The sequence below is a fragment of the Geospiza fortis genome, unplaced genomic scaffold (assembly GCF_000277835.1).
Source record: "Geospiza fortis unplaced genomic scaffold, GeoFor_1.0 scaffold195, whole genome shotgun sequence".
NCBI classification, from domain to species: Eukaryota; Metazoa; Chordata; class Aves; order Passeriformes; family Thraupidae; genus Geospiza; species Geospiza fortis.
In genome coordinates, this window is record NW_005054324.1 from 5,920,034 (window position 1) to 5,945,243 (window position 25,210).

Below are 25,210 nucleotides of genomic sequence, written 5' to 3' on the forward strand. Positions count from 1 at the left end.
CGAGCCCGGCCGCGGCACCCCGGAGCGGCAGCGTCCCTGAAGCCCGGGGTGTTTAGAGCTTGGGGCGGGCCCCTCGGTTTGGCTTTGCGTTGGTGGTGGGCTTGGGTGTTTAGTGGAATTTTTTGTCTTATTTTTAGTTTAGGGATTTTTTTTTTCTACTCCGCAGATGTTCCTCTTTAAAGCTTTTGATAACTGTCTAGATTTCATCACAGAGCCTCGCAGGCTTTTAAAGGAACGAAGTGAGATGGCTGCTGGCAGAGATGCTCTTGGGAGGTGTCTCCACCCGTGGCACGGGCGACTGCGGCCGAGGGCCCGGCAGCGTGGGGCAGGATGCAGTCGCTGGCCGGGCTTGCTGGGCTTTGCAGACTTGCTTCGGTCCTTGCTCACCAAACTCTTTCTTTTCCCTTAAAGCTCAGCTGTCGATGGAAGAAGTGGTACCAAAGTGGCCATTAAGAAATTGTACCGCCCGTTTCAGTCTGAACTCTTTGCCAAACGAGCTTACCGAGAGCTGCGACTCCTGAAACACATGAAGCATGAAAACGTGAGTTGAGTCATTAGCTCAAAACCACAGCTTAGGCACTCTAAATCAAAGAAAATATGTACATTTGGACAAGGCAGATGTGTAGCTGAATGGAGTTCTGAAATCTTTCAGTCTGTTTTTTGTCTGCCTGTCCTACAAACATCAGTTCACACAAACTAGAATATCCTGTGGGAAACACCACTTAATTTCCACGTAGGAAAAATTGGGCGGGGAAGGTTAGGACCACAGTGCAATTTGCTCAGTGCTAGTGAGAGGGATTAAAGACCAGAAATTACAGTCTCCATTACTATGTTCCTGTGAGTTGCAGAAGAATACAGAGCTCAGGTCTGTGCGTCTTAGGTGCCAGCATCTTCTTTTCTTTTCTTCTTTTTTTGTTTTTTTGTTCCCCTGAGCTTGCATGAAGATGTACACATGCATATCTTTGAGGAGGGGTTAGCATTTTTCTCCTTTTTTGTTGTTCATGAAGCATTTGAACTTTTCAGGCTGATATTAATGGGAAACAGGAAAAGTCCACAAATGACTAAACAAATTGCTTTACTGTGAAGCAGAGAATAGGTAACCGAACTCTGCACATAATTCCTGCGTAGCATGAAAGAACAGCTGTAGAAAGAAGTGTTGAAAGTGTGATTGAGAGAAAGATTGATGGTCCCAGTACTGCTTAGGAGTTCAGGAAAAAAAATAAAGAAGAAGTTTATGCAAAAACAGTTGTTATGGACTCTCAAAGCATTTCACAAAAAACCGAGAAATCAAAAGTGAGGATGAGAGAAAGTGGTAATAACATAACTAGTCATTGCCATTTAACATTATAATACTAATACTGTGAGTACCAGCTAGGTTTGTTTGAGGAATAATTTGTGGGCTATCCTGACAGTCCAGAAGGAAAAAGAGCTTTTTGTAGGCTTAAGAAATTGTCTACTTGTTTTTATCTAAATCTTTTAGTCTGATTACTTCCGAGTAACTGCCTCACAACCACTGCTGCATATGTTTAAGAGTTAATGTTTGCAGGAAACTTCTGTGTATGGGCTTGAATACTCTCAGCGTTTTCTTTACTGAACATTTGGGAGCAGAGCAGCCTGTGCAGTTGCCAGGCTCCTAACTGTGTCCAGAATTTTGAGATTATTTTTCATCCATTTCCCAGAATAATCTTTTGGGTAGCATTTTCCACTCCTAGCAGGTTTTATGCAGTGTATGCCCTTTGGAATAATACTCTAGAACTCCACTGTGGGCTCAGTTGGTAATTAAAGAGTCCAGAAGAAAATGCTCACTGGGGAACCTGAGCACAATCTGTACAAGCTACAAATCAGTATATATGAAGGAGGGGAATTATTTACAATCTTAGGAAACAGTTTGGGCCACAGAAAGAAGCAGTTTATGTACTAAGGAAAAGTTTTAACATGAATTGTTAAAATCATCTATTCATTAGAGAACAAAGACTGAATAAATGATGCTGCAGGGGTTGGAAGCAGAAACTGACTATTCCACCCATCTGTGATGAGACTGACATGGCAGTGCAGCCATCAAGACAATTCCTATCTGCCCCCCCAGCCTCACTCCCTTTTGTCAGTCATGTTGGCCATGGTGAATTAGAAGCAGTACAATGCCTTTTAGGATTTTCAGTTCCTGAGCTGATCTCAAGGGTACTCCTTTAGCTGCTTCACCCATCCAGAATTAAACCAGAGTGGCAATATTGCTCCTTGTCATGATTTTCAGCCTGACCCCTTGGACCCACAACCATTCTGTCAAAGACCTTATTTTTGCATATTTCATAGAAACATAGAACCACAGAATGGCTTGCATTGAAAAGGATATGAAAAATAATCTAGTTCCAACCCTTCTGCTGTGGGCAGGGAGACCTTTCACTAAACCAGGTTGCTCAAAACCCAATCCAATTTGACCTTGAACACTTCCAGGGATGGGATGTCCACAACTTCTCTGGGCAACCTGTTCCAGAGTCTCACCACCTTCACCGGAAAGACTTTCTTCTGTTTATTTGATAGTTAAAATTCTATCAGATTCACTTTTCTTACCTGTTTTTATTTCAAAATTACTTCTGTAACCATGAGGAATTTGATGTTGGCTTTTATGGAAAGTGTAATGTTTTGTTTGTTTCACTCTGATTGTCTCTCAATGGATCATCTCTGCCCCTCATAGCTTTCAAGGAATTCTTGTGTTAAGCATGCAGCAATACATTATCACAGTTTATTTAACCTTATGCTGTATTCAGAATGATGGAAGAAATTGTAATGGTCTGACACATTGTATTAAAAATAGCAGCTCTGATCTTCCATTAAGATAGCAGAAGATCCTATTAAACCTGTGTTTCATGGATATAATTCATCAGCATGTCAGTGAAGAAAAATGGAGTAAAACTACTGCTTAATACCCTAGACAACCTCTATTATATCCCCTTTGAGGAATATGCTCATCTTTTTTATGCAGAACAGTTGTAGGATGACCAGAAGTTCTGCAGAAGCAAATACAGGAGTAATTATACTGAATTTTATTGGATTTGTATTTTACTTTGTAGGGATGCTAAGTCACAGGTCAATTTGCTTGTCTGTTTAGGCATTTTCAGGAGGAACTGGCTGGTTGCACCATCTTTCATTAGACCTTTGCTCTCCCTAAAGTCTCTCAAGTAAATGTAGTGAGGCATATTTCTGTATAGACCGGGTAGTGAGGAATGTTCCTGTGTAAACCATACAAACCTGATCACATGGGGCTTCTCGTCAGCCCTTTGCAAACAAATCCAAAGGAGTGTTGAGGGCTAAGGGACAGAGGCTGTATGTGAAGGGGATGAGACTTAAAAGAAAAGTTTGTTTCCAGTGGGATAAGCTGCTGGATCACTCTGTAGCTGTATAAATAGCTGGCATATGGAAGGGCATGGTATGGAAATGAGGAATAACCACAGCTAAGACAGAATGAAGAAAGCTGTTCTTGGGGCTGTTTTTCTCCTTCATTTAATCATGCTAGTTTGTAGTGTTCATCCCATTACAGCCTTAGCAGCTCTTGATTATTTCTTTCACATCTGCTGAATCTGGTACAGAGGAGCAGTCTTTTTACCTTTAGGAAATATTTTTCAGTAGTGCTGCTTCTGTTCTGTGTTTCTGTCCATTTTGAGTTCATTTGAAATGAGGACCTTTAAAATTTACCTATTATGGCTCTGGCTTAAAACCAAAAGCAGTGAAAATATGGCCAGTGTGCTAACTTTGGTCCTGGCTTTAGCTCTCAAACATTTGCATAGCTCTGTATTTGTGTATTCTTCTGCAGTTAATGGAGATGTCTGTGTATGCAGAGTGAAACCCAGACAAGTGGAGGTACAGAACCTTTAGTTTCTTTTGGCAAATAACTCAGATTTTCTTACACATTTGGATTGTGATACCTTGATACTGCCTTTGTTGAAACAAGTGCACAGTTGTTTGCAGTGCTCCAGCCCTGGTGCTCTCCTCACCTCCAGTTTGTTAAGAGAAATTTTTAAGCAGGAGTGCAGAATAGCTGGCAAGGGGAGATGGCCCTGGAGAGAGGAAGAGCAATGGCTTATGTTGGTGGTTTGTGTCAGAACAGAGTGTGGATTTTATCAAAGTGTGGCGTTTGTACATGTGTATATGCCTGTGTGTACATATATTCACTCATATTGAATTCTGACACAGTTCTACCAGTTAGTCTGGATGTGTTTCTGAAGTAACATTTCTGACAAATGCCCATTAAACATTTCTTGGGTCAGTTAATATTGTACAGATGTTTTCCCTTCCTGGAAACTCTGTATGTAAGAGGCCACTGCAGTATTTGTTTAAAGGTACTCTATATTATGCTCTCATTCATTGCTCAGGGTGGAAGTTATTCTCTGGTGTATTCCCACATCTGAAGACCAGTGTGCATTATGAGAAGCATGTAGGCTTTTTTCCCCCTTTGGAAGGAATTGGATATCCAACAGACACCAAATTATCTGTCTCTCCACAATTATATTTCTGAGGATGATCCACTTTTAGGTTGGCTGCTTTTTAATTCTGTTTTCTTTTTTATTAAAAAAAAATACTGAGCTTTTTATTTTCACCTACAGAGTGTCAGCCAGGGAAGGAATTAGTTCCAGAGAAAATAGTCACACTGTGTTCTTGCCTGAGAAAAATCTTAAATCTGTCACCTTTTGCAGTTTGCCTAACTTGACATGAGCAGTGGAAAGCAGCAGCATCTGCTGTGTACAAAATCAGACCAACCAGGGAGTTGTAGATGAGTGATGCCTTAATGGATGCAAGTGTGCTCACTGTGTTAGGTTTCCTGCAGCAAGTCCTGCAGGACTGCACCACATAAAAACTCACATTCTTTGGGTACATATATGCCAGTAAAGTGCATATATTTCCTATCTGGAAATGGCAAATCTCCTTATTGGTTCTTAGGAAAGCAAAAACACAGTTACAACTGGACAGTTCATTGCTGTCAAAAATCTGTAAGGGAGAAACACTCCTGCCTTTCTGCAGGCTGAAGGTTAGCACATCTAGGGGCTAGATGTGGACACTGGACACTAACAGGACACTGGATTAATTTTATTTTGGTACTCTGAAGTCAATAAATCAGCATAGGGATATCTGTTGTCTTTCTGCCTATTTTCCTAACTTGACTAATAGGTGCTTTATGTAGGCTGGGCTTCAGCTGATAGCCATTTATTCACACCCAGCCTTGGGTACTGATGAAGCTGGCTGATGAGCTTATTCCATGAAATGAAAATAAGAAAAGCTGCACTGAAACCCAAACTTTTCTCTTTTGATTGCCTTCCAATCTGGAGATGAAGATGAGTCTGTCTGCAGGATTTGAGTCTGTCCAGTGTTACATATGAATCCTTTGAAGGAAGAGTGTGGTGATGCTCACGGGTATGGCTTGTGAGTGCCAGTGTGCTGGCAGGAGAAAAGAAAAAGAAGTATTGCAGGCGTCCGTCATCTCTGTGAGGAAGAAAGGTGACTGTGGTGCAAGCCTTGGCATGAATAGTAAAAATTTTAAAAAGACTGAGAGTTTTTAGTGTAGTAAAAGGATGCCCATGATGAGAACAGCATAGGAACTTGAAGTTAATCCTGCAGAAAATTTAATGCGACATAATATGCAGTTCAGCAAGGCTCTCTCTTAAGAAATGTACTTGCATGTTTAGCCTGAATGCTAAAGCCACTCAACTTCACTGTGTTTTCATGCATAACATCTGCAAGAGAAGCAGCACTTACTGCATGAAACGCATAACCTACATTACTTATTAATTTATACTAGAGTTGGGTCTTTTGATGTACTGCTGCTTACATCAGAAACTGTCTTTTGCAGAAATGAAATGGGTCAGTCCTTGAATAGAACTAATCCAATACAAAGTACAGGGGAAGGCAGAGGTAAGGAGCTGTTCACCATTGTGCTCTGCTGTTGGAATAGTGTTTGGAAAAGAAGGGAAGGCTGAGAAGGGAAGGGCAGAAACCACTGTAGCAATGTGAACCTGTTATTTATTTATTAACAACAGTAAAGTTGGTGAGTGTGGTGAGGGGACACACACAGTGGGGTTAAGAAAGGCTGGAGATGCTGCTACCCACTGCCCACTGGCTTCAGAGTAAATATATTGGGGTGAAAGCATACCTTTGGAAAACAAGTTAGACCAGGAGATGGGTAGTTTTGTGGGTTTGCACTTCAGGAAGATGCAGCATCTCTTCTATGAAGACAGGCTGGGAAGGTTGGATTTGTTCTGCCTGGAGAAGAGAAGGCTCTGGAGGGACCTTAGAGCAGCCTTCCAGTACACAAAGAGGGGCTACGAGAGATGGAGAGGAGCTTTTTACAAGTGCTTGTAGTGACAGGACAAGGGACAATAGTTTAAACTGAAAGAGGGTGGATTTGGATTGGACATAAGGAAGAAATTCTTTACTGTGAGGGTCATGAGGCGCTGGCACAGGGTGTTCAAAGAAGATGTGAATGCTTCAATTCCTGGAAGTGTCCAAGGCTGGGTTGAATGGATCTTTGGGCAACCTGGTCTGGTGGAAAGTGTCCCTGCCCATGGTAGGGGTTTAGAACTACATGAGCTTAAAGGTCCCTTCCAAGCCAAACCAATCTGTAGTTCTATGGAAGTGATGCAATATTACACCCTGTCCTTGAGATAAAAGCTATTAAAGTACTTCAGTGCAGGCTGAGGAAATCCAGGTTATTTTTCAGTCAAATGTACAGTAGGTGCATTCTTTGTGGGCTTATTTATTTGAGAAATTGCTTCTTGGCAGAGTTAGTTGGGGTAAAAATAAGACCCTGAAAAGGCAGCAGTGCTGCTGATTTCCACAGATGCTTTTCATTGCCATTGCAGAGTGTACTGGGTTCATTCCTCAGCTGAGCTTCCAGCTCTGTTAGTGTCAGTAATTGTGCTGATTAACACCAAAAATACATTTATAGAAGGTTTCACAGATATCTCTGGTACGTTTCATATAGTCAACACTATGAAAAAATAAATTATTGTTGTGATTGTTTATGGTGGCTTACTTTAGTGCTGGAACATCATAAAGTTCTTTACAAATACTGTCTTTAATTGAGAGGTTTCAAACAGAAACAGGATTTTCCATCATATTATAAAGGAGGGAGTTGACTACACTTTGACTGTTTCTTTTCCTTTTCCTGAACAAGTAGCTGGAGTTGTATCTTCCTCAGAGGATTTATTTTATCACATATTTCCTTGTGCTTAATATAGCTGCAAAAACCCCTGGCCTAAAAGGAAATATGAATGACTCTGCTTCAGTACAGGAAAATAATCCCAAACCACAACTATTAAATCAAAATCACTGAGGAAAAGGGAATGGGTCCTTCACTTTATTATAAAATTGATTAACTATTAGTATGTCTTACCATTTTGGACACTAACATGGATTTCAGGATTTTTAGAAAACCTGGTTTGTAAAGGAAGAGAAGTATTGTGAAATCCTTAGCATATTTAATGAGTTTTCTGGTTTGTTATTTAAAATTCCCTTCTTTGGGACCTGAGCATTGGTCTTGGTGCCTTCATTCACTGTAGAGGATTTGCAGCAATAATAGGTTTGTCTCTGTAAGTTTGCAGCCTTACCTCAGCAATAATGCACATCAGGCAGCATTAAGTACCAGGAGCTCTGTGTACTTGAATGGATACACATTAGAATGTTAGTGAACTTCATTAGTGTGTTTTGAGGCTGGTCTGTTCTGCATGGAAAGGTGTTCTTCATGCTCCTGTATTTCACAGGGGGTGCCTGATAATGCCTTGGTGCACAGATGCATCTGGTAGAGCAGCCACATTATTTCATCCTCCTCTGTGTCCCTTCTTCTTCTTGTGGTGTCCCAGTGTCTTTCACTGCTACATTCAGATGTGGTGGGATTTATTTTCTTATGGTTCTTGCTTAGGTGTATGAGGGCATGGAAATACTTGCTTAAGGAGAATAAGCAAGACTTTTGAGAAAGTGGAGCTTGATAAGGGAAGATGCATATTAAATAAGATTACTGCTAAAATGTTAACTTCCTTCTTCATATATGTACATCTGAAGAGAGCACACAACTTTTCTGGTTGTGTGTTTGCATACACACACTGCCTTAGGAAATGCCTGTAGAGCTGCATTATGCTCCACTTTTGCAAAGTATGTCTTTGTAATCTCATCCTCCTCCTTTCTCTCACTACCTCCACAGAGAAAAGCAAAACCTTATGTAAAACTGTCATAAAAAAGAAAATTCTTATTGTAATGTTAGCACTAGCGGTATTACTTCAAATAATAACCACATCCTCTGTGGGTTTAATTATTATTTTATAGTAGTTATTCTTCTTTAATTAGTTTCATATAACAGTTCCAAGTAAATATTATTAGTAACTTTTTTTTCAAAGATATATGTGCAGAGAAAGGGAGTTACAATTTTCTGCCTTCATCTTTATTAGTTTTTCTATCTTCTTCATCAGTTTGACAATATCCAGTCTAACTGTAGTAGTCTGCCCTTAATATGGAAAGACTAAAAATGTGTGCAAAAAGGGTTTCACTGTGGTTGGGCATTTAAAGCTTTAAATAAGGGAAGGTGTCGTTTTCTTGCATTTCCCCCCTCCATTTCTGCTCATGCTTCTCTTTATTTTAAAGTTTTTAAGAAGATGTCTGATTTGGATGACAGTTCTTGATGTATGACCTAATGTCTGTATGGCCACAAAGATAGGGTTGAACAAGGTTATAAAGCTTATTAGTCTTTTAGCTTGCTTCTGGCAAAGTCCTGCATGGCCTCATGTTCCTAAGAGCAGCAGAGTTGTGGGTTCAATCCCCATACAGGCCATTGACATAAGAGTTGTACTCAGTGATCTGTGTGGGTCCCTTCCAGCTCAGAATATTTTGTGATTCTGTGACATAGCAGCCTGCACCTGGGAAACACCGCAAGCACTCTGAGGCTTGGGAGTCTTCCTCTGAACAGACAGAAATGGTCATGAATTAGCAGCAGAGGTAGAAAAGAAGCAGTTCTAAAAGCCTGTGTTATTTAGGCACTGCTTGGATTATGCAGCATTGTCTAAAATCTGGCTTTAGATCACTCCAGCTACTTCTTTTTGAGCATTGAGTTCTGTGTATTTAATTTTCTGGTGTTCAGTGGTCTTGAAAGGAGCATTGGTATTTAGTGTAATGCACCCAGTCAGTTTGATAGTTCTCCCAAAGCCCATACCAATAGGAAAAGCTGTGGTGGAAAATCCATTTTACTAGATTATTATTTCTCTGTTTAGTGATAGGATGCTTTTGTTTGACAAAAAAAAACTCTTTGGAGAACCTGAGGTACAAGCCATAGTAAATCATATAAAGTTCTTGCTAATTTTTTCTCAATACAAACAGTTTCATTCTGGTTTCTTCTTTGTGCTTCCAAGAAGCTATTGTAGTCTATGTACCTAAATTACCCTGTTACTGAAATTGGAAGATGTTTAAAGTGGACTTCATTGATAAGCAGCAGGCCCAGCTAGGTGGAGAGCACTTAAAAGTGCTTCATATTATAGACTGATTTTTCTGTTTATTTTCAACATGTCAGTATTTAAAGTGATAAAACACTGTCTCCTCTTACATAAAATTGTTAGTCTCTGAACTTTTAGTTCCAGTAGGTGCTTCTTATATTTTTTGTCACAGGGTAAAACTGCCATCTGAGTTATAAAATCTAACACATAAGAAATCCTGGAACTACTTTAGGTATCCTTTCTGCCATGTTTATGCCTATAGCTAATGTCTCAATGTGTTTTAGATTATATTTTTTCACTTATTAGGTGATTTAGGCTTTATTGTGTCAAATCAGCTATTAATTTTTTTCTATTTTTTTTTTTAGGTCATTGGAATTTTGGATGTGTTCACACCAGATGTAACACTGGAGAAGTTTAATGACTTGTAAGTTCCAAGATGTTTGGTTTTTGGAGCAGAGCATTGTTGCTTGTGCAAGATTAAGGGTTGTTGCTTTTTAAGTAAAGAATTTCAAAATTGTTGCTTCATGGACTTTTTTTCCTGAGTTTCATCTTAACATAACTCTTACACGCAGCTTTGGTGGGCTGGAGTTCTCAGATTGTTATTGGAACCAGTTTCCTGTCTTTCAGCCCTTAATAAATGGCAGTTTAGTGAATTCCCTAATCCACCTTACAAATACTGATTTCTTACCCTAAGGCCCAGGTTGCTCAAATGGTAGAACAATTCTTAACCCAATCAAATAGGTAGAAAGTTATCTCCACTATGTGGCATATCTCAGTGGGATCCATCCAAATTCAAGGATCAGTTAAAAGTGCTGGTGCTGCTGAATTTTTTGATGTTTATCTGCATTGTGGTCTGTTGTGCCCCATGATTGTTTTCCCGGTCAGTGGTCCAAACAGCACCTGATACAGGTTGCTTCTGCCACATCTCCCTGACCTTTTGGTGGCATCTCAGACACAAGATGTTTAACACGTCTGCTGTTTTACTTGTTTACTGCTACAACTCTGCTGAATTAGAGTTGCTAGAGAAGCAGTGCCCAGAAATCCTTTTGGGCTTAATGTAGGTTTCCTGTGTTAGTTGAACTGTTCTGGATTTCCTCTAGTATATCCATGTTTCCTAAACAACCTTGTGTATTTATATGTTAACAAAGAAAGCTATCTGACAGAAAAACGTAGGAAATGAAGTACAGAAAACATGGAGCATGTGTTCGTATTGATTGTTGAGCCAAAATGAATGTTGTCTGTATTGTCTATTGTGCTAGCATTTTACACAGCATATGTAATAGAGTGCACATGTACATGATAAGCATTGAAGCACTGTGTTTTAAATGAGACCCTAAAATCATCCTCCAGATTTTGCTAGTTCAGTGGTTGTGCTGCTAGGTCATGACTGTGAGATACATTGCCTTGCATTAATGTCTTAGTTCTTTGTGTAGCTGTCTATTGAAATATCATGAAGCTTTTGATTAGTTTCTTCCTAAGCTAGTTCTGATAACTAGCAAATTTCCATAATCAGTGGAATTGATTATTCCAGAGCTGGGCAATACATCTTTAAGACAATCAGATAAAAACAGGCTTGGAAGGTAGGAGGATGATGAAGGACTTGTTTGGTAAATGGAATTATCTATAATTTAATATTGTAATTGAACTATAACATACAATTATGTTTTAGTTTACATGACAAAGTTAATCAAGTTAATCTGTTTGGTTTGCTTCCTATTTTTTTGTTTTGTTTTGTTTTAAGCTACCTCGTCATGCCATTTATGGGAACAGACTTGAGTAAGATAATGAAGCATGAGAAATTAACTGAAGATCGAATCCAGTTCCTGGTATATCAGATGTTGAAAGGCTTAAAGGTTTGCCAGTTGTACTGCTATTTTGATTTCAGTCTTTTTTCCTAGTAAACTGTTATGGAGAACTGTAAGTACTTATAATTTAATAGCAGGATAAAATTTATCTCACCTAGTATAGTAAAAATTATATACTAAATTAAAATTATTATATTCATTAATTATAGAAAGTATAATTTTACAGCTGAAGAATCGTGTGTCTCTCAGTTTCTTGTCTTACATAAGGTGCTCCAGTCCCATAGTCATCATCATTAAGTTGCACTGGCTTTGCTTCAGTATCTCCCTTTAACTGAGAAGCCCATAGCTGAGCACAGCAGTCCAGGTGTGTCTCAACAGAGCTGAGAAAAGGGGAAGGGTGCTGGCAATCCTCTGCCCAATGCATGAGGCTTTTGGTTGTCTTTGGTGCAGGAGCACAGGTCCTTTTCTGCTAAGCTGGTCAATCTCCAGCCTTGTGTGGTGCATGGCATTATTCCCTCCCAGGATTTTGTTGAACTTTGGTGGGTTCCTGTCAGCCCTTTTATTGGCCTGTGCAGGTCTCACTAAATGGCAACACAATCATCTGGTGTGTCAACTTTTTTGTCAGTTCTGCATCATTTGCTGAGGGAGCCCTCTGTCCCATCATCCAGGTCAGTAATGAAAATGGTAAACAGAACTGACTTCAGTACTATCGCTAAGGGGGACACTGCTGGTGATGGGCCTCCAGCTGGACTTCTGCCACTGATCACAGCTGCTTGATCAAGGCAGTTGAGTCAGCTTTTTTCCTGGCAGCTCAGTCACTGTCCATTAATCTAACTCCTACTTCCACTGTCTCAGGGTGTTATGAGGGCTTCAAAAGCCTTGCAAGAGACAAGGTAAACAACACTGTCTGTCCTCCTGTCATCCCCCAGTCCAGCTGTCTTATCATAGAGGGCTAACAGGCTGGCAAGCGTGATTTTCTTCTGTAAATCCATGTTGACTACTGCCAATCAGTTCTTTGTCCTTGTAATTTTTGGAAATGGTTTCCAGAATTACTTGCTTATCACATTCCCAGAGAGTGAGGTGCAGCTGACTGGCCTTCCTTGATCTTCTTCTTCAATACCCTTTTGAAGACATGAGCAATATTTGCTTTCTTGCAATCATAAGGAACATCTCCTGATCACTATGACCTTTCACATACTATTAAGTGGACTCCTGGTGACATTGGCCAGCTTCTCTTAGAATTCATGAGTGCATCCCATCAGGCTGTTTGTTTAAATGTTACATTTGTGTTGTTCAGATATTCCTTATCTGATCCTGCTCCACTGAGGGTTAAGTCTTCCTTGCTCCAGACTTTTCCAGCAGCTTCAAGGACCCATGATATGGCAAATACTACCAGTAAGGATGGATGAAAAGAAGTCATTGAGTACCTTAGTTTTTTCATGCCCCTGGTGCAATTGCCTGTGTTCTCCCTACTTTTGTTTTTGCTCCCAGTTTGCATGTAGAAGTTCATGGTCTTACAACACAGAAAGAAGATATTCCTTAAGCTCCCTGTTTTTATCTATAACCTATATTAATGTGATGGGGAAATTATTCTTGTTCTATATTAGTACTACAGTTCTTAAATTACTGTGTTTAGTTTTTGAGTATGCTACTTTTTTTCTTTTGGTGACACAGTTCCAAGAGAAGGAAACCCTTGACCTAGGTCTGCAGGCTTTACCCAGGCTCTCCTGCAGTAAAGGCTGTTTAATTCTCTTTGCTGCTCTGGAGACATAAGGAGGTTATGGAATGGCACTGTCTTAAATGGAATGTCATTCCTTGGCTGCTGCTGGCACTGTACAATTTTGGTTTTACAGTCCTGTAAACACACAATGTATGGGCAGAATTTCCCTCCGTGCTTGTACAGATGAGTGAAGTCAGTATAGGGGTTGTGCTTGTGCAGTGGAAATACAGACCTGATTTTGATACAGGAATGTCTGGCACTTCCATCAGGGTGTGGATTCATCCAGATCTATACTTGCATTGCCAAACACTATTAAAAAGTAGTTAAATAGCAGCACAGCATGCTGTGCCTTGACAAGAACATCAGGAACAGCATAACCACGATTCTGTTGTCCCTCAGCACTTACCAGATACAGAAGGGCAAGTAAATTGTTTTACTCCCATCACAAAACGTAAGAAAATACATTTTCTTGTTGAGTCCTGCATTATTGATTTCTCTTTGACCCTTCCCTGGATTTTGTGTTCTTATTTTAGTAGATTTTTGCTCACATAGCCTTTTACATGTGCTAAGTAATTATCTTTTGTGTTCTACAGTTGTGCATTTAAGTGCTACAATTCCCATTTTACAAATGCAGGAACTAAAGTCAGGTAAACTAAATCCAGGTTTGGGGAGATTGGTTTTATTTAAACTGGAGGAAATTCACCTCTAATCTGGATTCTGAATGTGGAGTTATGATTTCACTTCTGTAATTAGCTCCCAAGTCACAAAGCCATGTGCTAATAAGTGTTGTCTTAGGGACCGTGTAAATGGAGTGGTCTGTTTAAGTTCCAGCAGGTAACTGTCTGGGAAGCAGGTTTCCAGGAGAGGCATGCTATTCACCAGGGATGAAAACCAGCATTTGTGCTGACTTCACAGGCAAGCAATATGTGAACTGTAAAGAATTAGCTTTGTGGAAAGGATGAATAATTAATTTAATTCTGGTGAAATGGCTTAGAAACATTTTGGTCCTAGTGACAGACACTCTATGACAGAGGCCAGCAGAGCAGAACTTGTGGCCCCAAAGGCTGATGCTGAAGTCTGTTGGATCAGTAAATGTGGAAGACAAATGTGGAGCAACTGTATGTGGTTGACATACATGGGAAGAAAGCAGAGCAGGAATTTTTAAGGATATATTGGGCAGGTTTGTTTGCTGGTGGAGGCTGCAGGGGTGGCTGCTGTGAGAAGACACCAGGAACTGCCTCCATGTTAAAGTTCCAGCTGGCTGCAAAGCAGACCCGCTGCTGGCTAAAGCTGAGCCCTTCAGCAATGATCATGGCATGGTAATACATTTAAGGAGGGGTAAAAAAATGTTGGCAGCAGCTGTGAGAAGGGAGTGAGAAAATGTGAAGCAGCCCTGCAGGCACCATGGTCAGTGAGGATAGAGGGGGAGGAAGATGCTACAGGTGCTGGAGTAGAGATTTCACTGTAGGCCATGAAGGCCATGGTGGCACAGGTTGCTCCTCTGCAACCCATGGAGGACCATAACAGAGCAGATATCCAGACAGCAGCCATGGGGCACCTCATGCTGGGGCCCAGGGATGTGGCCTTAATGAAAGCCAGTGCTGGAGCAGGCCCCTGGCAGTTTAGTGGCAAGACCTGTGGCCCTTGGGGGACCCACACTAGACCAGTCCACTCCTGAAGGACTGCATCCTGTGTAAAGTTGAAAGAGTTCATGAAGAACTGTCTCCTGTGGGAGGAACATAAAAATAAAAGCAGTTACATGGCAACAGCTACGAGCAGGGATGCTGAGATAGTAACTGTGATAGATCTTCTGTAAGAAGTGGTTTACCTGAATAGTTTCTTACCCTGTGTTTTTGAGAGTAAAACTGTATGTACCTCAGAATTACCAGCAGGAAATAAAATATTGTTTAGCTGTTAGACTGTTTTGTCATTTCTTATTACACAGCAAACTCTGGAGAACAGTATTTACTGTATCTGTTCCATTAAATTTTGGATTCTCATTGAACCATTTCAGCCAAAAGTACACACCTAGCTGAAAGTATTTTTAAGAAATAGGAATGGTCCAGTGTTTGAGGCACATTCATGTAGCCCTGTCTGTGCTAGGAAATATGTTAAGCTGAAAGCAGTGTTGCTAACATGCAGACAAGAAGGAAAATTAGTCAGTAATTTGTTTATTCTTTTACGTATATCAGTAAATTAGATGTTTAAGAAAGGGTTAGCCAAGTTTTTCATGAAAGTCTTGTACTTTTTAAGGTCTACTGTGTCTGGGTTGAAGACAGACCATCTGTGTTTACTTGGATTGCTTTTTTGGCAGGGCATGGGGAACAAACATACACTTAGCTAGCACTCAGTAGAGCCATTATAAGGGAAAAATGCTTGCAATACCTGTGAAGGGAGAGAATGCTACTGTAGATTTTTGTGGTAAAACTCATTCAGCTTCTCAAGCTTAGCCTCTCCTTTGTATGATGACTTTGTTTTTCATCTTTTAACTTTGATGGAGTCTATTCTGAGGGGTTTCTTTTCGTGTTAAAGATGTAACATGCAATATGCATTTGTCCTTTGTGAAGTATATAAGAACTTCATGGTATCTGTATTTATGTCTGGTCAAAGGCAAGAAGGCGTTTCATAATTTTTGTCACATTGCATATGCTACTGTAACAACCTGCTGCTTACATGTGACAGTTAAACGTGTGAAAGGGAGAACTCTGCATGACTGATGTACTGTGAAGGGATAAGGGAGGTTTTTGCTAAGCCCCCCATTTGTTTCCTTGCAGGCTTAATTTCTACATTCTATCTGTAGGCTGGTTCTGGATTGGTTGTATACAAAGGGCTCAACAGCCTTGATTTTTAAAAACCTGTATAAATTGAGATCAAGACTGAGTTCATGAAGATTTTTATCTTCAGCCTTTGCTCTGCAAGTCTGTACAATTCTTTTTTGTCAGTTCTTATAATTTTACTGTCTTTTTTCTACAGAGAATGAAATATTAATTTTCTTTCTTTGGTGAGCCTTGTAATTCAATGTGATGTGACACCACTTAAAAACAATGGTGTACCTCTCCTTTGCCTGTTGCCTAATTGGGCCTTAGTCTGGTATTAAATTTTACTTACATGCGAGCTTGCCTCTTGGAAGGACTTTCATAGTTTCTTTTTTACTATTGTTTCACAGAAAAGCTGTGTATTGTCAAAGTACAGAAGGCAAGCTAAACATAAATATCTGTATATGTGGGTGGAAAGAGACTGCAGCTTTCAGTCTTGGGTCCCTGTTTTGCAGGCATGCCAGCTGGGCTCCTGTTCATAGAGGTCTGGGGGAGGTGGCTGTCAGTCCTCTCTCTTTATTCATAGTGCTTGGGAAGGGACAGACAGCTCTTGGGCCGTGCAAACTCCTGTTCAAGCTTCTCTTGCCATATTTATGGTAAGATGTACTACTGTAGTTCTCTCCTTTTCTCATTTGTATTTACTGCCTTTTGTTCACATTTATGCTGGATTTTTCTGCTTCTCTGCTTTCCCTTCCCCCTCTGACTCATTTCTTCTTCAGTTTTTACTTCCTCACTAAGATGCTTTTCATTTTCATTTTGCATGTTGCCTAGAACGCATTCTCCTGAGTCTTTGCTAATTCGCTTTTGGTTAGCTTTTTATTTTGTGCAGAGATTACATAGAAAGAAAAGAATGCTTAAAATTTAGATGATTGTTGGATGACTTCCTAGCACAATCTGAAGCTTGCATTCCAGGATTTATGCATGCTATCAAAATTGTCTTTAGGATAATGCACAGAGCTCCTGTGCTCCAAGGCACTTCACTTGTGTTAACTGGGTTCTTGAATAAAATATGGTTCAGGTGGAGTTGTAGAAACATTGTGAAGGATATGACTACTCTGTTTTGAATCATTAAGAATGAAAAACCTGTCAATAGATGGATAATTTAATGAGGAGAACCAGTAAGAACAGGATCCCATTTCAGAAGGCTGTTGGACAGAAATAGAAAACCTTCTGAATGAAGACTGGCACAGTTCCAGTGTTGCTACCTGCCAGGCGATTATGAAATGCATTTAAAAAAATACTGCTATAGTTAAAGAAACATTGCAGGCCAGCACCAGTATTTCAGCTTACAGAAAGGCTGATGTGTGCATTACAATCAGGAGTAACTGCTATTTCAGGTAATCTCAGTAGTGTTATGTTAAGAGGAGCGTTCAGAAAACATAGGAACTTTCCCCAAAGTGTTAACATGATTTTGGTACTGTGAACATTCATAAAACCTTCAGTGGGGTGAGAATGACAGCAAAATCATACTCTTCCCCTCAAACAGGTGAGATTTTCTTTAACTGAAATTGTGAAGGGTGCAGACCTTTTAATTCCTGTTTCTGCATTCCACATTCTTAGGTGCCAAATGACTGGGTCTGCCAGCTATTTCCTAACTGTGTACAGTCTTAGTGGCACTAACCAACTATAGAATATTTTAAGCATCTGTTCTGGAAAATCAAGAGGCTTCAGTTAGAAGATATTGCAATAATTTAGAATGCAAGTAGATGTTGTGATATCCTTGATCAAGATAGCAATAACAGAGGACATCTTTTTCTTAACTTAGTGGGAGTTTAGCTATTTACAGTTATATTTCTGGTTTGGGTTTGTTGTTTTATTTTTTAAAGTGCATATGATCTCCATGTACAATTGACAAACTTCCTCCTCCTACTGTCCCAATTCACTTTATGCATATCCATAACAGATAAAACATTTTGTAGTTTTGTGTTTGCTGTAGTGGTTTTACAGCAAACATTCTGTGAAACAGCCGTGTGCCCTCAAAGTCTTGTGTCAGCCCCAGGAAATCCTGTGAAGGGCTTTGGCATTTCCTATAGGTGATGTTAAACGTTGCCCAATCTATAAGTAATCTGCAGCAGGAACTGAACTATTGAAGCTGCCAGGACAGGCCTGGGCTCTGGCACAGCAGTCAGCAGTGGGACCCTAGTGCGGCCTGGGCTGGATTGGTAAAGTTGTAGGCACAGGGTCAAAGGAAGTGGGGGCTTTTTCCCCCCATCCCTCTTTTCAGCACCTGTGAGACCACATCTGGTGTGGCTGGTCAGGTGTAAGAGAGGACTAACTGTCAGAGATTTTTTCAGTCACTGCTTTAAAAGCTTGGCACCCTAAATGCAGATCTTACGCTGCTTAGGTTGTATGGTTGTGTTTTAAGTTCAGAAATCTAAGTCTGAAAGGCACATTGGTTCTGTCTTAAAAAGTTGGTTTTTGTTCTGTAGCTTTGCTTTCTTTGTCTTGGTGTTTCTCATCAGCTGGATTATGAGGACCCTTTTGCAGAGGGACTGTTGCATTTGTGAGCTTAACTGCCCATCCTGAGAGCTGCTGGGGAAGATGGTCATGGCTGTGGCTGTGGCTGATTTGCAATTATCCTGCAAAGCTCCTTTTTTCTATGCGTTTCTGTGATGTTATGCTGACTATTCCTGGTCCTCTCTGGCTCTGCCAGCTAGTTCCCAGTGACTCTGTTGCCACTTGTCCCATTCTTCAGAGTGGAATAAAATGAAAATTCTTTGGGTGGAGCTGGAGGATTTGCATCTTATTCGTTTTCTCAAGTCTTTTTTTAAAATACTTTTATTGTTCTTGTGGTTTTTTAGCATCACTAGTATGGTCTGTGGGAGTTTCAGATCAGTTCCCCACCCCTGAAGGGATTAGCACATCCCAGGCTGCTCTTGGAAACCATGTCCTCAGTTCAGAACAGCTTCCTGCATTTCGATCTTTGCACGAGATGCATCTATCTGAACTAGTTGCTGAAAGTTCCCTTTATTGACTGTGATGAAAATAGTCTCTTCTAGGGTATCATTCAGTGGTGAGAGAAACTGCATACCTCAGTGGGAAGCATTTAGTAGCAGTCATTAATTCAAACATCTGTATTTTATCAGGTGTCATCCCAAAAGAACTAGTCCTGGGTGTTCAGTTTGGTGGTTTGGCTTTTGTGAGCCTTTAAATAGGTCACTGAATGGGTGATGAAAATATGCAAGTAAAGAGAATGTCTTTGAACTTGACCTTTCCATTTTCCATTGAGGAAATACTGAAGCATGTAACAAGAATTCTCAGATAAGACCTTGACTGGCCTTCATCCCAGTCTTAATGATCTCTTAAAAGCCAGTGCTGCTGAAGCATATGAATCTAAACTATGATGGCACAGCAGAGACATCTATGGTAGGAAAGCATTTCTGATGTATAAAATACCATGTTTCATTCTGATATATTTATATATCAGTTGTAGTACTCAAACTGATTTAGTGATTTCTCATTATTCAGGGAGGGAAAGGACAAAATACTAATGAACATTAAATAAACATTAAAACCATAGCTAAAGGGATCTTCTGTGCAACAAATAAAATTTTTCTAATTTCACTTCACTTTAGCACCATGTAGTAGTATTTTCTCTCCTACCCCAGGCTGCTTTTAAACTCAGGACCTTGACTAAAAAATACTTTCTCTTTTTACAGTATATTCATTCATCAGGCATAATTCACAGGGTAAGTGGAAAAACATGAAAGATGTTTATATTTTGATAATGTGGATGATGTTTGTATATAAGCATGCTTATAAGTAGGCCTGAAATTCTGTTTATAGGTTTTCTCAGTTTGTTGGTGCCTTTGATTTCTTCTTCAGTGGGAACAAAAGGTGGCATGGCTATGTCAGTGTAAGCTGGCACTCAAGTTGCACTGAATACAGCTTAGATTTGGGGTTCCTAGATTACTTTTTGAAGTTGAGTTGTAAGTCTCCACAAGAGCAAATAGTGTCTAAATTGAAATAGATAAGAGCTGGGGGTTTTTTTGTTTGTTTATTTTAATGAACAGTAAACTTTTAAAAACAATGTTTAGGTTTTCTTTAAATTTGTTATTAGTGTTCAGAGTTTTGGGGGATCCTTAGAAACTGAAAAAAATTATCCAAAATTACAGAGATTTAAGAACCTCAGTTTTTTTCTGAGAGGAATTAAGCATTTCTTTCTTTTTGAATCCCTTCTCTGTATAAAGTCCACTTAAAATCACTTCTGCACTGTGAAGAAGGAGTTCTGAATGATGCCTTTATGGTACCAAGCAGCATATCTTCCCCCAAAACTGCATTAGAGCAGTAGAAATTGTCCATTTTTAATAAAGTGTCAGGAGCACCACAGACAGTGCACATTTTATAGTAGCTTTAAGCTGGACATGGAAACTATGCAAACTGACAAAATAATGTAAGATATTTATATTTTTATTTTTGCAACTGCTGGGATCATAGTCTACACTTACAGTTGCTTCGTTTTCTTCTAAGGTCTCTCTTGATGACCCTTGAGCTTCTTGGTTTCATTATGGTTTTTTTGCACTAAATTATTTCTCTGCAAAGCCCTTCTTATCTTAAAAGATCTTTATATAAAACAGGTGGACCCCTGTTAAAAAGTTCAGAGAGGAGATACTTCTAAAGATCTTGTGCTACAGTGTATCAAACAAAGGTTTGAAAAAGCTGAAGGGAAATGTATATCTAATAATGTATGTCTGAGTAACTGATGTTGCAATATCATCTTAGTCCTTGCCAGTAGTCTTCCCTTTGCTAAACTTTACAACTGTGGAAGATCATTAGAAGTCTCTAAGGTGGCTTAAGAGACTTAAGGGAATACTTCTTTCATGTTGCAGTTGTGTTGACTTTGTTAGGAAATTGATTTTTCCACAGAAGAGAGCATAGGGTTTTATGTACGATCTTGTTTGATTCTTTCATTACTCCTTCTAAGTCTATCAGGGTAAGGAACTTTTATAATGCATATTTTAATATGCAACATGTACAGTCCAGAACTATATATGTGAATTGTTAGTCCTGTGGTCTTAATATTAAGTGCAACAAATTTATGTCCAAATCCCTCTCATAGAAAAATTAGTGAATTCCTTCACTGGCAAGTATTTTCCTGACTTACAGCAGGAAAAAAATTGATTTTTCTTGGAGGGGAAATATACTGGAAAAAAGCCAAATGTGCAAGTTTGCATCCTTGTTTGTGTTATTTGTGTTATGACATCATTTTACCTGTTGCTGTTCAAAATGGTTGCTTAAAAATGGTAAAACCAGAAAGAAAGAAGGAAAGATAGCAAAAAAGAGTACTTTATTGTCTTGCTGTAAAATTAAAAAAAAAAACAAACCTCAAAACATTTATTTAAAATCTGGTTGCAGGATCTAAAGCCTGGAAACTTGGCAGTAAATGAAGACTGTGAATTGAAGGTAAGGCATGTTTATTTGAAAAACCAGTCAGACGTGTTAGAAGACAGCATACAGCAGGTGCAGCAGCTGTGGACATGCTGGCTGGTTTCAGTGTTGGGCTTTTTGCTCTTGAATCACAATTGGCCTGTACATCCTCACAGAACAACAGGGAATTTGAATGGGGACTTTTGTGTCCTGGTGTGTAAGGACACATCAGATCTTATGGCCAAGGTTTTGTCCCTAAAAGGGACATAAGAGTTGATGGAAGTGATTCAGTTATGTGAGAATTTGAGCTTTAAATAAATAGAAAAAGTCCAACTCTACAAGCTGGGAGATACAGAAGATCAGAGGTTGTGAAGGACACCCTTAATGGAATAAAATAAAATGTGATGCAGAGCACTACAAAAGTGGTTTTTAGCCTGCAACATGCAAACTATATACTTGCATGTAGCCGCTGTAATACAAATTTTGGTTTTTGGAGACTGACTCAAATGTTCCAGGGTTCTATAATTTCAGTGTTTTCATATCAAACACAAAAAGCCATTGGCTTTTCCTGGCTTGGAGGTGGACAAATTGTGAATGGATCCCACGCTGATGGGAAAATAAGACAGTCTAGAAAAAACAGTTGTATATGGATGTGGTCCCCCACACCCCCAGCTGTACAATTATATTTTGAGATGCAGGCCAAGTGTCTCCTGATCTGCATCTACTCATTTAGCAAATCTTTTTCTGCACACTCTCTGAGTCAGTTTATACAGGCATAGGATCACTTTGCCAGGAATAGTGCAGCCATTTTCCCCCATGTCTGTGCACTTGGCAGCTTCCCTTGTATCAGCTCCAGTGATGATGAGACTGTAAGCAAGTTGGAACAATTCCTTGAATGGGTAATTAATTAGTTACCAGGTTTTTCACAATGAGCTTTCTGATGCTCATTTTCCCCTCATCTGATGCTCTCAACTCCTACATAGGTATCAGAAAAGTGACAGTGGAGGGTGTATGAGAGGAAATCACTGTCCTTTCTGTAGTCTCAAAGCTACAAGTTATTTTTGTTAGTTAATTAAAAAAATTAGGAAAATTAAGTTTGCTGAGTCAAAGGAGACCTATCCTTAAGGAGCTGAAGGAAATTGGGTCATTGTTTCATAATTCACAACTTATAAGAAGGATTTTCAAACATGCTCTGAAAATTGCTGTGGAAGTTCAAGCTGAAAAGTTGGAGTGTGAGAATAAAAGTTTTATATGAAGATAGTTGTTGAAATGGTACCATGTTATAGAAAAATTGGATACACTTGTTCCGGAGCTTAATGAAATGTAAATGAAAATAAATCATGAAGTTAAAGGATAATACACAAAAATTCTTGCTGTCGTTTTCTACTTCTACAAGTCTACAAAACCAAATTATATTTTAGCTGTTTCCAACTCTACATGTCACATGCCTTGGTAGATAAATGCCTAAAAGACTGTGACAGAATAAACTGTACCACATCTGGATTTGACCTGTTACCTTTTCTTTTTCTTCCACCCTCCCTGATGTCGTACTGGGAAAATACATGTGCTGAATATGTACAATAAAAGCCATATATAAAGGTTTATACAAAAATTATATAAACAAAAATTTTGCACCCAGTAAATCTTCAGTACCCAAAGAATCAGCCACAATCAAGTGCATTTAATTGGTATGAATAAAAAATGTCTCCTTTTGCATTCTGTTCCTGTTTTTAAATTGATTGGTAATCAGCAGTTATGAGGAAAACATGGAAATTATATTTCCAGTATGGCAATAAAGATAAGCCATAACATTTTGTAGTCTTGATTTGTAATTGAAAATATAGTTTTCCTTTTTCTGTTAGTGCCAGGGAATGATGAAACTATCCTGAAATATTTTAGAATGCTTAATTGCAGAGAGCATTACAAAAACATTACTCTTGGCATAGGAATGCTCAGGTGTCCCTATTAAAATCCCTGCCCTATCAATAAACATGTGCAGTGTAATTCACATGGCAAACTGTGGCCGCTCATGCAAAGCTTCATGTTTAGTTACCTGTGTGTCACCCTGATTTATCTTCAGTACAGCTTGACTTACCCATGCCTCCCTGTTCTTGTTAGAAGCATGAACTTTCTGATAAATACAAGCTGATTGTTGTTCCAGGAATGGAATTTTCTTGCTGTTTTCAGCCTCTTTTGATGGTCCATACAGGTGGGCTTTCTTAAGGCAGATTTTGTAGAAGTTGACAGAAGGCCATAACATTTATTTTTAATCTTGGCTATGGTACACATTGCTATATCTAGACAGAAATATCTAAGAATCTTAGAAATAAGCTGCATAGCGCTTAAAAAAAATTGCACTGTTCTTGCATTTGTTTCAAAAGGTTTTTCTGTAGTTGATGCTGGAGGTTGGAGAAGACTTGATGGGACTAAGTGATGGTAATTCCCTACTCTTGTTGCCATTTTTCAGTGTGACCTAGAGGAAGTCTTCCCTTGTATGAGTTATTCATATAGTAGAAATAACAATACCTTCTTTCTTCAGAATATTGTTGGAACACACTCTGGAATAACTGTGCCACCTGGGATATGAGAGCAGTGGACACTATCTAAAATGGGTGCTGTTCTTTTAGCTGTAACTTGATACAATGGTGATTCTGTGGTCAGGGAATATTTTGCATTAAATGTGTCCAATATCTCTTTAATTAATAAGTGAATAATTCATTATTTTCTTTACTGGTCTTACAGCTTTTCATGGTGCCATAGAAGTATGTAACTTGAAAAAAAGTTATTCAGATCTCTCTGCTACCTCTGTCTTGATTTTTAAAATGAGAACAAGACACTTCAATGAGAAAAAGATCCAAAATTAAACTTATCTCTGCAGATTGCTCCAGTTTTGTTTTTTTCTTACAGTTGTAAACAACTGTATGAACTAGATAGCAAGCTATCTGATCTGAATGTGCTTTGTGCTTCCACTACAGATCCTGGATTTTGGACTGGCAAGGCATACAGACAGTGAGATGACCGGCTATGTGGTTACAAGATGGTACAGAGCCCCAGAGGTCATTCTTAACTGGATGCATTATACTCAGACAGGTCAGTGTCTCTTCAAAGGTATCTTAACAGAGCTAAAGCATTCACTGGATCAGGTGAGATATACACAAGGCTTTGTTTCTGAAATGAACAAGAAATTGGAGGTGGAAATGACCATATAATTATGCAACATTTCCTTGTAGATAAATTGCAGATAATCATGTGGTGGTGAGTTTGGGAACTTTTTATATATGTTTTCTGAGAGTAACAGAAAGTGCCATGGTTATTAGAAAAAAATTTATTTAATTATTTAAATTATACAGACATGACAGTCTGGTCTCTCTTCTTGTGTTCCTATAAAGGTGTGCTGAGTTTAATTTGAACAGACAGGGAGAAATGACAAATGGAGGGAATTCAAATAACACCATGGAAGTTTTTGAAAGTACCAAAAATTTAATTTGTATGCCTGTTATTGGGAAACTCATTCTGCATATTATGAGATTATCTCCAGTTTGCTCATTAGAAAGTCTGGTAGTTTTACCTGTGCTGTTCATCATACTTGGCAAGGCACACATTTATTTTATAACAGGCTATAAAGGTAATTTTTATACTTATTTAAAATATGTTTTAAATTAAACTTTATGCACATTTAAACAGACAGGTTAATGTGCCTCTTGGTGTTTTTTTCAGTTGACATCTGGTCTGTGGGCTGTATAATGGCTGAGATGATAACAGGGAGACCTCTGTTCAAGGGAAATGATCGTATCCTTCAGTGAATTTATGATACTGATGTAAGAAAATTAGGAGAGGTTGTTATGTGATACAGTAAGTCTGTTCAAAAACAGATGAGTATAAATTGAAATTAATAGTAAAATGGCTTGCAGCTTTCTCATTAAATCTTTTTTTTATATCTGTACCACTTTTGCACACCTGCTAATTAAAACTTGTATTACTGATTTTTTTTTAGTAGAGGTGATCTTTGAATCACATCCCAAATCATCAGGTAGAAGG

The 25,210-nt window shown here is 39.1% G+C and overlaps 1 protein-coding gene across 1 annotated transcript in view; it reads left to right on the plus strand.

Moving 5' to 3' along the window:
- Nucleotides 1–28: 28 nt before the first annotated feature.
- The window catches only part of MAPK12 (mitogen-activated protein kinase 12), a 31,551-nt gene continuing 6,369 nt past the window's right edge, over nucleotides 29–25,210 (plus strand). Inside the window, exons 1-8 of the mRNA XM_031056919.1 lie at nucleotides 29–48; nucleotides 412–541; nucleotides 9,830–9,888; nucleotides 11,206–11,317; nucleotides 19,465–19,494; nucleotides 21,161–21,208; nucleotides 24,148–24,262; nucleotides 24,890–24,961. Of these exons, the coding sequence (XP_030912779.1) occupies nucleotides 527–541; nucleotides 9,830–9,888; nucleotides 11,206–11,317; nucleotides 19,465–19,494; nucleotides 21,161–21,208; nucleotides 24,148–24,262; nucleotides 24,890–24,961 (451 nt within the window). The 5' untranslated portion in view covers nucleotides 29–48; nucleotides 412–526. The remainder of the gene's footprint in view (nucleotides 49–411; nucleotides 542–9,829; nucleotides 9,889–11,205; nucleotides 11,318–19,464; nucleotides 19,495–21,160; nucleotides 21,209–24,147; nucleotides 24,263–24,889; nucleotides 24,962–25,210) is intronic.